The sequence below is a fragment of the Heloderma suspectum genome, chromosome 3, assembly GCF_057233095.1.
Source record: "Heloderma suspectum isolate Gila_16-S chromosome 3, 16-S_ref, whole genome shotgun sequence".
In the NCBI taxonomy this organism is placed as follows: domain Eukaryota; kingdom Metazoa; phylum Chordata; class Lepidosauria; order Squamata; family Helodermatidae; genus Heloderma; species Heloderma suspectum.
This window is the reverse complement of record NC_139460.1, coordinates 282,448,703-282,463,411: the sequence shown is the minus strand read 5'-3', so window position 1 is coordinate 282,463,411 and position 14,709 is coordinate 282,448,703. Positions and strand designations below refer to the sequence as shown.

The following is a 14,709-nucleotide window of genomic DNA, read 5'->3' as shown; positions in this document are numbered from 1 at the left end:
TTCCCAACTTTGTTCTGATAGGGGTTTTGTGTATATACTATGAGAACTCAGGTTGATAAAGCCTTCTAAGCTATGACCAGAAAATCAGTTGTCGATAATACAATCCAAACGTAAAGCACGGTCTCTTTAAACAGTGTATCTATGGGAAGCCTGGTGGACCACTGTTTACAACTGCAGCATATACAGCTGTGCTACATCATTCGCAGAACCCTGATTTCTACGATGAGGTCAGTCTTTTCTTTCTATGATTGGATGCGTATAACTGCTGTAAAGACTATATTTAATTAAGGTGCCATCCTATGAAGATAGTTGGCAGCCTCCAAACTTAGAGAATGCCGAGTATCCAATGCAGGGCAGCTAGAGTTTGGAGGCAATCTTCGCCTCTGCTCTCCAGCCACCCTGCATTTCTGCTAGATGGGCAATTTTCCCATCTAGCAGCAGTGCTTTGGAGGGGAAGGGAAGGAGGCTGGGGAGGCCAAAGAAAATGCCCTATGGCCTGGGAATGCCCCCTTTTCCCATCTCTATGCTCCATTTCCGAGTGTGGAGATGTAGCCAGAACTGTGCTGGCTGGGAAGGGAGCGCAGTTTCTGGGCTCCAAGGTCTAGGGGCCATAAGATTGCTCTCTTATTTTATTTATTTATTTATTACATTTCTATCCCGCCTTTTTTTCTCCATAAGGAACCCAAGGCGGCGTACATAATCCTCCTCCTCCATTTTATCCTCAACCCAGTGGGGTGGGATGGGCTGAGAGTCTGTGACTGGCCCAAAGTCACCCAGTGAGCTTCCATGGCTGAGTGGGGACTAGAAACCAGATCTCCCGACTCCCAGTTCAACACTCTCGCCACTACACCACACTGGCTTTCTTAGAATACATTTAAAAACCATAATGTTAATATCATTGTGAAATATCACCTTTTCAGTTGCCATGTGGTCGGTATATATGCGCACCCATGCTTGAAAATGACTTGGTCAACAATTGGTCAGATCATGTAGAAATCTTCTTCTTCTTCGTCACATGTACTGAGCCATTCATAAGTTCATGCGCAGCTGCATTTCTATCACAAAGTAATTGACATAGGTAATGGGGCAGAGTTTTGAATTCGCGCCACCACTGCATGCATAGCATGTTGCACAGTGCTGTGTGTGCACATCAGAGCTCCAGTACACATTGAAACTAGAACAGCAGGGTTAAGATCAGGATCAGGACTTACTGTCCCTCTCTTGTTTTTCCTTGAATCCATTTAAACTAAAGATGGATGTTACACTTTATATTTCAGGTCAAAATTGAGCTTCCTACTCAGCTGCATAAGAAACACCACATTCTGTTTTCATTTTATCATGTCACCTGTGACATAAACGCAAAAGCTAATGCCAAAAAGAAAGAGGCCCTGGAAACATCAGGTACCTATACTTGATTTTAGTTCAAATCATTTGCATATTTCCTATATATATTCTGATTATAATTTTAGGTCAAACATTTAGGACAAGATTTGTTTTCTGGTCATTGTTGCTTCACTGGATTTAAATAAACCCCAAAGTCCCAGGGCTAATATCTGCTTTTTGGTGCAGTGGGATATGCTTGGCTACCTTTATTGAAAGATGACCAGCTAGTGTCTCAAGAACATAACATACCAGTGGCAACCAGTCTGCCTCCCGGTTATATAAGCCTTCAGGATCCTGCAACTGGAAAGGTATCGTGTAGTATTAGTTTGTTTTCAAAGCATTCTAGAATGTTACAATTTAAAATCTTCACAGTATATATACAATATTATTTGTTGCTCATACTGCCTTAACGACATGAAGGCTAAAGGCGGGTTCACTTTCTGCAGTGGTTGGGTATGGGAGTGAACTCAGGCTTACTGAATCTAGGTGGTGATTCACACACTGCCTCATATCTAAAATGTTATACATGTGTGAATCACCACCTAGAATCACCACAACCACAACCTGTCCATCCCTTTTCTATGGTGGACAGATCTTGTGGGTAGCATACTTGTGTATTTATGTATTTATTTGAGAGAATTTATATACCGCTATTCATTTTTTAAAAATAATGAATCCAAAAGTGGTTAACAAGATAAAATAATGATAAAGTACAGTAAAACCAATCGTTAAGGCAATGGCTGCTTTCACACAACACAACAAGCCAGAGTATGGGTTAAGGATGGGTTGAGTGTTGATTGTCATTGAACTGTGGCTTGTTGTTGAATCATGGGTTGTTGTGTTTTGTGAACCCAGCTGCGCTAACAAATTATGGTTTGTTAACAACAAACAACCCATGAAGAGAACCCATGGTTAGTTGTTGGGATGTGAACTGTGGGTTGTTTGTAGTTAACACAACACAACAGCCCACAGTTCAATGACAACCCACATTCAGCCCATGCTCTGGCTTGTCATGTTGTGTGAACCAGGTCAGAAAAACAATGATAAAAAACAATAACATCTCATTACAATAATCAGGGGTAGCTGTTGTCAGCAGAAGCACTCCACACTAGGAGCCCGCCTGATCTCAATAGGGAGATAATTCCACTTGATGGGTGCCACAGTTGAGAAGGTCTTCCTCCACACCATGGCCAAATGAATCTCAGTAGACCATGGTCAACAAGCACTCGCCCTCAGAACGTGGAGGGAGGGAGGGAGGGAGGGAGGGAGGGAGGGAGGGAGGGAGGGAGGGAGGATATGGGAGAAGACTGTCTCCCAGATTGCATTGCTTTACAAGGTCCAGTTTTCATGCCGTTTGGATTACTTGAAAGACTTTCTTCTTTGCTGCATGCGTAGAGCTGACACAGTGAGGTTCGGTCGGAACCAGTCCTCAATATCAAGCATTGTAATTCTGTGCATCTCTATTATTGTTATTATCATCATCATCATCATCATCATTATAATTACATTTCTATACTGCCCCATAGCCAAAGCTCTCTGGGCAGTTTACGAAGATTATCCCATACTGGACAAGTACGTCTGTTCTAGACATTTGCAATTAGATACATCATTCTTTGATTCTGGATAATCTATAAAGCAGGCACATATGCAGCAGATCATGATATCAGAAGTGCCTTTGCTCCTATCTATTCATAGAACTTTACATTTCTAATGACAAGAGGAATTTGACTGAATATTATTCATAACCATGCTCAGGTTCTAGACAGGATGGGAAGGACTTATGTGATTGACCTTGTCCACATAGTTCCAGCATCTGCACACATACAACGGCCGCACTGAACCTCACTGCAGGGAAGTGGTTTCCATGCTTGCTGCAACAAAGCACACAAAGGCTGAGGTTCTTGTCTGCACTGATGCTGCTCTGAACTTTTGAAAGGCTGAAGGTTTGGCTATTTAATGGTGGCTGGCATTTTCCCCATTATGCTCCTTGGAATGATACTTTGCCATGGTTTAGCATCATCCTGGGGCATTTTAGGACAGAAATAAAATGATGGCTAGCAGCAGTGAGGAGCCAGGAGAAGTACCAATGAGTTTTGTGCCCCTCAGCCTCAAAATTCACCCCACCTACAAATATGGGCGCTATGGAGGTGCTAATATACCAGTGTGTCCTAAAACCTAGCATAATATCGCAAGCCACAAAAATGGCATGTTCATACTTTCTTTGTGTTGCAAATTAAGGCATTCAGTAGGAATTTTTGTGGGGGGTTTGTGTTGTTTACAGCACAGTGGAAGTGACATTAAGTGGGTAGACGGAGGGAAGCCACTCTTCAAAGTGTCTTCGTTTGTTGTATCGACAGTTTATACTCAGGTAAGCATCTTTTTTATTTTATCTCAAGAAAAGGCACTGTGTGGGACAAATGCAAGTACTATATGTAGAATGTTTAGTTAATATGCATAACAGTGTGTGTGTGTGTGTGTAAAGAGAGGGAGGGAGGAGGGAGGGGGGGAGAAAAAGAGTTCCAATATAGGTCACCATAATTATCATTTCACAGATATGATATTGAAAATAATATCTACAAATAGGTTATTTAATATAAATGGGTGTCAATAGTCACTTGCCCAAAGTTATACAACGAATCTTTGCGTAAGCATGAACTCTAGTCTCCAAGATTCAAGCCTTCGACCACAATTTAGAGTGATATAAAGATTGTCAAAAGCAAAAGTGAATAGCTAAGAAAAAGGACTAAATACTGTCTTTTCCAGAAAGAGGACAGTGTGCAAAAATTACTATTTTTTTTTAATAAACATGAAGATCAGATTACTAAAAATGCAGAAAAATGTAATCTGATCTTCTTGGAAGTTATCAAGGAATCCAGCGGTGCTGCCACAAATATGTTCAAGATGGAATCAAGCATGAAAACCCTATTTTAAGGAGTGATCCTGAAATGACTGGCATCGATTAGGCTGATTTTTCATTGCCTAATTTAGGGCATGGCCATGTGGGGATGCCCATCAGCCTCTGGTGAACCCGGTGGCTAATGTGTATCCTATGCAGGGCAGGTGGTTGTCACCTCCACACTCCTCTCACCCTGCATTTTCACTAGACAGGTGATTTTGCCAGTCTAGCTGGGGCTCTGTGGAGCAGGAGGGAAGGAGGCTGGCCTGGCCAAAGGATTCTTCGTAAGCCAGCCGCCCTGGTCTCCTCCTCACCCACAGGACCACCCCCTTTCCCTCCTCTCTGAGCTCTCCTTTGTGAGCTCGTAGAGGGAGGCAGCACACTTCTCTCAGTGCCAGCTGTGAGGGGGCAGGGAGGAGGTAGGGAGCTCAGACTCCTGGGTCCGAGTTCGAAGTGCTGTCTCTGGCCTCAGATCCAGAAACGAAGTATCCTATGTTCCCTCAGACTCTGTCTAGGGGCTGTAGGATTTCTTCCCTCTTGTATGATATAACATTATACTATCCAATCAAACATTGTTCAATTTAACATTACCCTGCCATTTATTCATTAAGAATGCAAGCTAGTAGTGCTGATGTTATGCTAAGTGCTTTTGCTTATATTTGCTGTTTTTAGGATCCATATCTGAATAGATTTTTCCAGCAGTGCCAAAAAAGGAACAGGGATCTCTCCCAACCACCTACCTCAAACTTTATCATCTCCTGTAAGGTAAATTAATGGCACAATCTACAAGCTAATGGCAGCACTGATGACTAAGTAGCACTGTACTTCACATTTACCTTCTAAAAAACTCTTTTTCAGTTTAAAAGATACAGATCCATAATAATGAATGACACATTGATAAATACCTCCATAGCAGCTTGAAAGTAAGACCGCTAGCCCATAAAAAATTTTTAGCCCTAGCACTACGAGCTCATAAATGTACTAACTCATACATACCTGTGTTTACCATTCATGCCATGATCCAGCTCTCTCCCAGCTGAAAAAAGCTTCCTGCCTGGTCACAAAGGGTAGTATCCTATTGAGCCCATGCACCAGCGGGAACAATTGCTTGCACAATGGGGCTTTTGCAGCTCTAAAAATAACCTCAGATGAGTGGAAGTGCTTGTTTCTGAAATGGAAACAACAAAGCTTGCAGAAGGGAGCTCCACTGACCTGTCTCAATCTAGAAATGGGTGTTTCCCCATTGTGCAAGTGGTCACTCCTGCAAACACAACAGAACCAGCAGAGGTGGTGTGGCCCCACAGGACACTGCCCTTGGAGCTAATTTTTATCCACCACTGGTAACCAGGCAAGTGGCTATTTACTAGTATAATCAGGACCATTCAAGAAAATAGCTATGGATCCAAATTGCGCAGCTTTTGTCTTTGTTACTTAATCCAGAAAGTCCTTCCCATTACTTGGCTGCATAGGCAGTAGAAGACCATTGGGCCATCCCTCTGTCCTAGGCCATTGTGTCTAGGTTTACTGCTATTCTAAGCAATAATAGCCTTATTTCCATAGGTATTAAACTATAAAACTAACTTTTTTCTTGGCCACCACTACTATTTCTGATGTCAGTTTTATCATGAGGTGAATGTGTATATGGCAATATGTGATCCGCGATCTCCCTTATATGTTTTAATTCAAGAGCATCTGCAAAATGTTCAGCCTGTAAGAACAAAATTTAGACCTAAATCTGAACCATTATGTCATTTGCTTCGGGTTTTCCTCATTCAAACAGCTGCTGGACATGGGGTAAGTGGCAGGATGAGGAAATGTGGTAATTAACCAAACCCTTCCCTTTGTGGTAAATTTTCCATAGCTCAGTCTTCAACATATTGCTGGCAGTTGGGGAAATGAGGCTTTTCTAACTGTTCCTTAAAGTTAATAAAACAGCACAGGGTGAAGCTCTTAGAGAAACACTGTATTTATATAAACTTTTTTCTTTCTTTCTCCCATTTATATCATTTCCTCCAAGAAGCTCAGAATAGTGGCACTAGTGACATTTTATCATCAAAACAACTCTCTCACTGTTGGCTGACCATGGATGGAAATATATACACACATACACACATGTATGTAAATCCCACCCTTCTGCTGCTTGCACACCATTCAGAGTAGCTAACAACAATTAAAACTAACCATAAAATACAATAAACTTCCAAACAAAATTATAATGTAATAAAAACAGGGACAAATGCAGCAGATAAAACAGAGGCATCCAAGAAAGAATTATCTACCTGATGAAACAAATAGCTGCCTAAACAGGAAAGTTTTTGCCATATTGTGAAACACCATAAGACAGGGGACCAACTGAGCCTCCCAGGGCCATGAGTTATAGAATTTAGGATTAGCCACAGAGAAGGCCCTTTCACTTGTCCCCATCAGCTGCACCTCCACCATAGCTGAGACATCCAGAAAGATGTGAGATCTTTGGGCATGGGCAGACTGGTGTGGAAGAAGCCAGTCCCTCAGGTATCTTGGACCTAGGCCATTTATAGCTTTAAAGGTCATCACCAATACTTTGACTTATGCCCAGAAGCAAATTGTTCACCTTGTAGGACAGGTGTAATATGATCCTATAAGTGTACCACCACCAGCACCAGCATTCTTGCTGCTGCATTCTGGACTAACTGCCATTTCTGAAGACTCTTCAAAGGTAGCACCATGTAGAATGCATTGTAATATTCCAGTCTAGCTGTAACTAAGCCATGTGTCACCATGACCAAGTCTGACATCATCAGGAATTGCAGCACTAGCCTAAACTCAAATATTTCAGAACTAGAAATCAAAAGCTAGTTAGGTTGAGAAAGTGTGATCAGGTCAAGGGCACCCAGTGAGCTTCATGGATGAGTGTGAATTCAAATTCAGATCTCTCTTGTCCATGTTCAACACTGTAACCACTACACAACTCTGGTTCTGTCTTCATATCCCTATTTCTTTTTTTATATATGTATGTATGTATGTACTACAGGTAACATGTGTAAAACTGTTTTTACAGTGAAGTATAACTCCATTGACATAAATGAAATTGTGTTCCTGTTCATATGTCATGAAACAGTCAAGAATCAACTTCTTTTACGTGTGCCTTTTTGTATTTTGTTTTATACTCAGAATTTGCTTAAAATTGAGAAGATCCATGTAATCGTGAATTTTCTTCCTGTGATTCTGAACCAGCTCTTCTGGGTTCTTGTACAGAATAAGGAGGATGAAGTTACAACTGCCATTACTAGGTATCTGTTGCTTTGTTTTCTATTGTATTAATTTCATGTTTGGCTTGTAGTACAATTACTTGTTTCAGTCAAGCTCTAGATACTAACACCAAGACTGGCCATGCCATCTTTAATATTAAAAACAAATACTTGTTTTCAAATGTGTTCACATGCTGGGCGGGCAAGTGGGGGGCTTTCCTGTTTGCATGATGAAAAGGGCTCACATGTAGGGGAAAGGATAAGCACAAAACCATGGCTGTTTTTTGAATGCACTTTCACAGAACACACCTCTAGCTTATATATTTATTTTGTCTTCAGAATATTTTGATGAAGCTTTCAATCCAATTTAAATCAATGGGACTTACTTTTGAGCAGATGTCTATAGGATTGCACAAATATATGTTAGTTGTGTTCAGTGCTGAATGTCCAAAGAGAAACATGGCAGGCACATATCTTGCTTCATCATATTGCATGGTCACTCAGTAATTATACTTTACAGGGTACTTACTGACATCGTTGCCAAGTTCCAAGAAGAACAATTAGACCATTGTATCCAGTCATATGTAACGGTAAGAGTATTTAACTCAGTTTTTGATCATCTCTGTTACTTTGCATGCTTATCCCATGTTTGGCACCTTTCATGACCTTTGAGAAATAGATCTGTTAACTTCCCCTGTTAGCTAACTATGGTGATTTATGAGTTGATTCTCTTGTAAGGGTTAACATGCTGCAAACAGTGAATTGAACTTCAATGGCAAATTTCAATAAGCAGGGTACCCTTCTTTGGCAGCTTTTCTGTGTGCTTTGAAAATGATTGTGCTGTATTATTTTCTTAGCTTTTTTCTCAAGAAAAACTTTCTGTTGTCTAAATTACAGCACTTTTGTACCTGTTTATGGTATGTGAAATATTTTTAATCTTCCAGCATGACTCTTTGCACATTTTTGTGAATTGGCACTGCTTGTTCCGTCTCCTCCATTCAGTTCTCACTCAAATCGTATCATTGAACTTGTGGGGAATATTAAGGAAATCGGCATCGAGTTCCTTTAAAAGCACATCCCTGGATGTATTACCAGCATAAGTGCCCCTTGAGCTGGCACAAAAAAGCTACTGAAGTGTTTGGCAAACGTGTCCCCCTGAGTGAATAACAGGGCTACTGGGTTGCACCCAGAGATGTGAAGGCCTGGGAAAAAAAGCCAGAAAATAATGGGAGGGGGGAATTGGAAAACATTTTAAAATGTTTTGTTTTTCCACTCCCTGGGGATTTTTGGAAAAGGTGGGGGCCAGCAAGTGTTTCCCCTAATTTTTAGGAGAAGTTGGGTTTTTTCTCAAGCTTTCACATCTCTAGTTGCACCCACCCAACATCTTCCTGGGATCCCTTTTCATCCTGTTTCCATTTTATTTTTTCCTTAATTATTAAAAACACTTCTAAACTGATTATTATTTTAAAAAATCTCCAAGCAGTGTACAATATAAAACAGAATAAAAGAAACAAGATAAAAATCAATAAAATCTATAAATGACGACAAGGTACAGCGTCCAACATCAGTCATCAGGAAAAGCCTGAGTAAAAAGGCGCGTCTTCTAAAGACTGTGGAAACACATCAAAGATAGTGCTTCATGTATGGTCAGGGGAAAAGCATTCCAAAGCACAGGGGCAATAGCAGAAGATGCTCCTTTCTAGATCACTGCCAGATGATCATCTGTAGGATGCAGTGCCATTCATAAAATTTCCCCTGATGAATGCAGCAGTCTAGCAGACTTATAAAGGAGGAGATGGACCGTCAGGTAACCTAGTCCAGAATTCTTCAAGGCTTTACATGTTAACAACAAGAACTTGAAGATATCCTAGTAGCAAATAGGCAGCCAGTGCTGTTCCCTCAGCACAGGCATGATGTGTGCATTACCCAGGGTCCCACTTAATACCTGCACCAGCATGTTCTACACCAGCTGCAGCTTCCAGACCAATCTCAAGGGAAGCCCCACAGTAATCCAGTCATGAGGTCACCGTGCATGAAACACAGTGGCCAAGTTATCTCTGTCCAGAAAAGAGCACAGCTGGCATACCAACCAAAATTGGTAATAGGCACTCTTGCCATGGAGACTAGCTGTTGTTATTATAAAACTCTTTCCTACTAGAGTACTGAAAGAATTGTAGAACAATCTCAAAAACAAAATAAATCATTAAGGGCACAATCCTATGCATGTTTAGACAGAAAAAAAAGTCCTACAATCCCTAGCATCCTCCAGCCGACATGACTGGCTGGGAAAGCTGGGAGTAGTATGACTTTTTTCTTATCTAAACATGCATAGGATTGCACCCTAAATCATTTAAAAAAAAAAAACCACTGAGCAAACAGTTCACGATTACAGTTTGCATGGAAGTTCCAAGTCAGCCCAGGACAGATGTAAAATATTTTAACCTGCTAATGAAAAGAATAGAGAGAGGTAGACAAATATTTCTCCCAGGTCAGAGAGTTATATGAATTCAGTGTGACCACTAAGGGCTTCACCACACGAGGCTAAAATCCCACATCCTTACTGGGGCTTCTGCTTCCAGACTCTTTGTGGGATTAAGATCGGCTCCTTTACATGGGCTAGCAAGGGCTGTTTTCAGTGGGGGGGTCGTTCTTGGCAAATTCTATATATTTAATTTCACAGCCGCTAGATGGCGCTGTGGTAAAGTACAACTATGGAAATGCACCCAGCCAGTAAAGCGCTTCCCCAAGCTTTACAAAGCTGAGATAAAGTTCATAAAGCATGAGAGGGGGCCCTGGAGGTTGACAACTTCAGGTAAAGGACCCGAAAACTTCTGTGAGTAACCAGTCTTGATTGTAGGAGAGGCCATAAGACACCCCTGCTCCAGACCCTAATTACCTAACTTCCTGAAAGGGTGACATCAGAAGCAGAGCATCCCCAACTTCAGTGGGTGGGGAAAGAGGTACTTCTTTGGAAGTTTGCTGTAACTTGTACAATAAAAGTGCATATGTAGAGCCCTATGCTTGTAGACTGCATAACATGCAGTCTCCTTACACCCCATCCCCTCCTTGGCGGGGTTATGTATCATCAGGATATTCACATAGGAATCCAAGCATCTACATATCATATACATTTTTCATCAAGCGCATGAAGATCCAAGGGTAGAGTTGATGGGCACAGAGCTGCTGCTCCCTGCATATTCACTAGAGCCAGTTTGCTGTGTGTACATAGGCTTAAAAAACATTAGAGCAGATATAAACGTTACCTACCATAAGGCAATTCCACCACCACCCCCAATCACATAGTGTTCAGGATCTACCCGAGTATCAATAATAAGAGAAGGTTACAACAGCTGGGATTGTTTAACCTGGAAAAAGGAAGGTAAGGGGAAACAAGATAGAGGTCTACAAAATTATGCATGGTGTGGAGAATGTGGATAGGGAGACATTTTTCTCCCTCTCTCAAAATACTAGAAGCTGATTGGTGGGAGATTCAGGACAGATAAAAGGAAGGACTTCTTCACATAGCGCATAGTTAAACTATGGAATTCACTACCACAAGATATAGTGATGGCCATCCATTTGGATGGCTTTAAAAGGGGCTTGGACAAATTCCTGGAGGAAAAGGGTATCAATGGCTACTAGTCCTGATGGCTATGAACTACCTCCATTGAGCCTATGGAGTTGCTGGGGAACATGGGTGGGAGGGTGCTCTTGCACTCATGCCCTGCTTGTGGGTTCCTGGTTGACAGCTGGTTGGCCATTGCGTGAACAGAATGCTGGACTAGGTGGACCCTTGGTCTGATCCAGCAAGGCTCTTCTTCTGTTCTTATGTTTTTAATCACAAATAAATAGGACAGGAAGTAATGGTTTTAAATTAGAGGGAGGTGGATTTAGATTAAATACTAGGAAAAACTAACCATGGAAATTTGGTAGTAGAATAAGTGTTTATAGGAAGTTGTGAACCCTGCTTTACTGGAGGTTTTCAGTAATAGGTTAGATATATATCCCTTGATAATGCTTTAAGAGTAGAACGCCTTCCTGTGGTTAAGGAAGAGAATGAAAAGGTTTATTTGGGTGTCTTCAATTTTGATGATTTTGGAAATTTTGTACCCTACTTTGGGCATTGCTTACAATAGAAAATTGCAGCTTCCAACTGTCATCTGCAAATCTGACTTTCATGTTCCTTGGTGTGACATGTGATGGTAATGAACTGAACACGTTCACACAACATATTTCCATATGAGAATCTCTACTGTATTATTACAGTAATTACAACAAAAATTACTTAAACTCTCAGGAACTTGTCAAGCCTCATATAGTCTGATTCAAAGCACCAGTTTAAAAATCCTTTGCGAACAAATGAATACAAAAATTGGGGAATACTTGGTGCCAAAGTTAGAAACATGAACAAAACGAATAAAGGACACTATTAGTCATCACTGGCTTCTAGTAAAACAACGCAGCTGTGTCATACTAGTCCAGGGATAGGCTACCTGGTGTCCTCCAGGACTACAATGCCCATCAGCCACAGCCAGCATTTCCAGTAGTGAGAAACTATGGGAATTGTAGTCTAAATCATTTGGAGGGCACCAGGTTTCTTCCCCTGTGCTAGTCAAATCAGTGAATTTAAGGCGTATTCACCCATGCATGCACATGGCTCCAGACTCATTGCTCAGTTACCTTACACTCGATGACTTTACAGTGAATGTGTGGACTGCCTCCATTAGAAAACATTGTGTTTGAGGTAATGTGAATGGAAATGAAAGGTCCAGCTGTGATATGGAGTAGTTGTTTGATCCATGCACTTCATCCCCTATTAATGCACCCTTCCAGCAATAAGTATATGTGTGTAAACTTACTATTAGGAGATGTGTTTAGTTCAAACATGTAAAGACAATAATAGCCTAATAATACCAAGACTTATGGCAACATTCCATGAGTGCTTAGGCTGAGATTTACTGAATTCTGCACTAGTAAAATGTCACAAATCGTAAAGATATGTAGTCATTGCAGGCAGATAGGCCAGCAGGAATATAAAGTATCAGGATATAAATCCTTTTCTATTTGGCTTTGCGCCTAGAAGCCTAAGTGACATAACATAAATTGCAGCTATAATACTTATACGTTTTTGCGACAAGAAAACACATATCCCTTTTCCATCTGGGTCTCTTAGAGTGCAATCCTATGCATGTCTACTCAGAAGTAAGTCCCATTGAGTTCAGCCTTATGGCACGATTGCACCTTTAGAGTATTAGTTTTCATGTCTGTTCTTCTTTGACACATCAGTGTAAAAAAGTGCATACATATACCATGACTGTAATAAAAAAATTAAGTTTCCTAATTACCTTCAAATTGTAGCCCATATAGCATTCATGAAACATTTTAAAGATTATTAGACTAATATTAATTTTGTATACTTACTACTACTTTTTTTGCCTAAGGTTGAAAACCTAGTAATAATGAGGATTCACCTAGAGGAATTTTAGGCTATGTATAGAAACTGCCCTGCATGTGAAAGAAGAATTTAAGATGTAACCAACCCAAATAGCTAACAAACATTCTGAAGAATGTCAAGGGCAAGGGAATAAGCTGTGAACCAGGGACTCTGACTGTCACCGCTGTCATGAAGTCTCTAGGTCTGCCTTCCTCAACCTGGTGCCTTCCAGATGTTTTGTACTACAGTTCCCATCATCCCTACCCAGTATGGCTATTTGCTGGGGATGATGGCAGTTGTAACCTGAAACATCTGAAGGGCACCAGGTTGGGGAAGGCTGTTGGAAGTGGCCTTAAGAAAGCCACTCCTTCTCCGTCCCCTCCACCCATCTATTGTATGGGAATAATAATACAATATTGTTGTAAGGATTAGAACAAGATAACGAGCAGTATCCAACTGTATCATTCTGCTAGCACAGATAGTGTTGCGCTAGCAGGAACTAGGTTCTGAACAACCTGCAAGAGGAGAATCCAGCTAAAGTTAGATTCATACAAGCGCAGTGGCACAACACTTTGTACAACTGCTTGAGCATTACCCTTGTGCAAGCAGTTGTGCAAGCATAATGTGCAACTGGTTGTACAACGGCTTGTGCAATGGAAATATTCGACAAAGCTCCAATAGCACTACTTCAGTTTGCAAAATGACCCTGCCCAATTTACGTAAAGTTCTTTGAATACTCAAAAGTGTTCTTCAGACACTATTTTTCTTAGTTTTAATCTAAGACTTGAACTTGACATTACATCAGAAATGGGGCTGCTACCAACGCCTCAGTTCTCATTCTCTCCCTTTTTATGATATTCAACACAAAGCATGATGTCATCAGTCTGCCTCATGATGTCATCAGTCTGCCTCATGATGTCACACCCTGTATTGAGTATCCCTAGCCACTACAGGAAAAAGAGGAGAAGGAGACATGAAGCTGCTACAGCCTTGCATCTGCTGAAACATCCAGTTCCAACCTAAGAAGGGTGTGTGACAAAAGGTTTATGAAGAAACAATTTCAAGATTAGTTAAGCTTAATGCTGTTTCATAACATACACAGTACATAATTCCCTTTTTACAGTTCACATTCCATTAGCCAAATTGCGCTCAGAGTGACACTAATGCAAATCTGAAAATTCAGTGGAGTATTGTTCAGGTGCAAATGACAAAAGAATGTGTATGTGTTTAATTAGTTGTTGCTAATAGCATTCTCCAACTGATATGCTCAGAACAGCATGAGCTGAATGGTTAGTTTGCTCACTCTCCCCATATTCCAAGAAAAGGCTAAATGTGCCAGTCACTCCATCTCATACATTTCTGGATTGGCTAATACCTAACATTTAGAACAAAAGAATGGTGCATGTGCGACATAATTGCAGATGTTGACAATTCCATGCTGGAGGAAGTGATGCTTTAATATTTAAAAGTATATTTTCCACATTTCACTGTTTATTTTATCTCACTTGGAATGTTTTGAATGGGTTGTTATTCCTTCTTGTTGAAAAAATCTTTTGGCTTTTTTAAGTAAAGAAAAAAATGACAAGACCCTCTAGGAAATTTGCACCCATCAAACACTTAACAATTCTGGTAGCAAGCTGGTATATAATATAGGAATGTTGGTTCAAATGGATCATATGTATGGTCATTTGTTGGTAGGTAATATTTGCTATGACAGAACTGGAGATTACTCAAGCCCCTTTTTGCAGCAATTCTCCCCTCCAAGG

At 40.8% G+C, this 14,709-nt stretch overlaps 1 protein-coding gene across 5 annotated transcripts in view; it reads left to right on the top strand.

Annotated features, from left to right (window-relative positions):
* The window catches only part of DOCK10 (dedicator of cytokinesis 10), a 293,838-nt gene that overhangs the window by 214,532 nt on the left and 64,597 nt on the right, over window positions 1-14,709 (top strand). For all 5 annotated transcript variants that reach the window (XM_084847134.1, XM_084847133.1, XM_084847130.1 and 2 more), the window contains exons 19-25: window positions 135-227; window positions 1,278-1,401; window positions 1,570-1,691; window positions 3,665-3,751; window positions 4,952-5,044; window positions 7,433-7,551; window positions 8,030-8,099. In XM_084847134.1, the coding sequence (XP_084703260.1) occupies window positions 135-227; window positions 1,278-1,401; window positions 1,570-1,691; window positions 3,665-3,751; window positions 4,952-5,044; window positions 7,433-7,551; window positions 8,030-8,099 (708 nt within the window). The remainder of the gene's footprint in view (window positions 1-134; window positions 228-1,277; window positions 1,402-1,569; window positions 1,692-3,664; window positions 3,752-4,951; window positions 5,045-7,432; window positions 7,552-8,029; window positions 8,100-14,709) is intronic.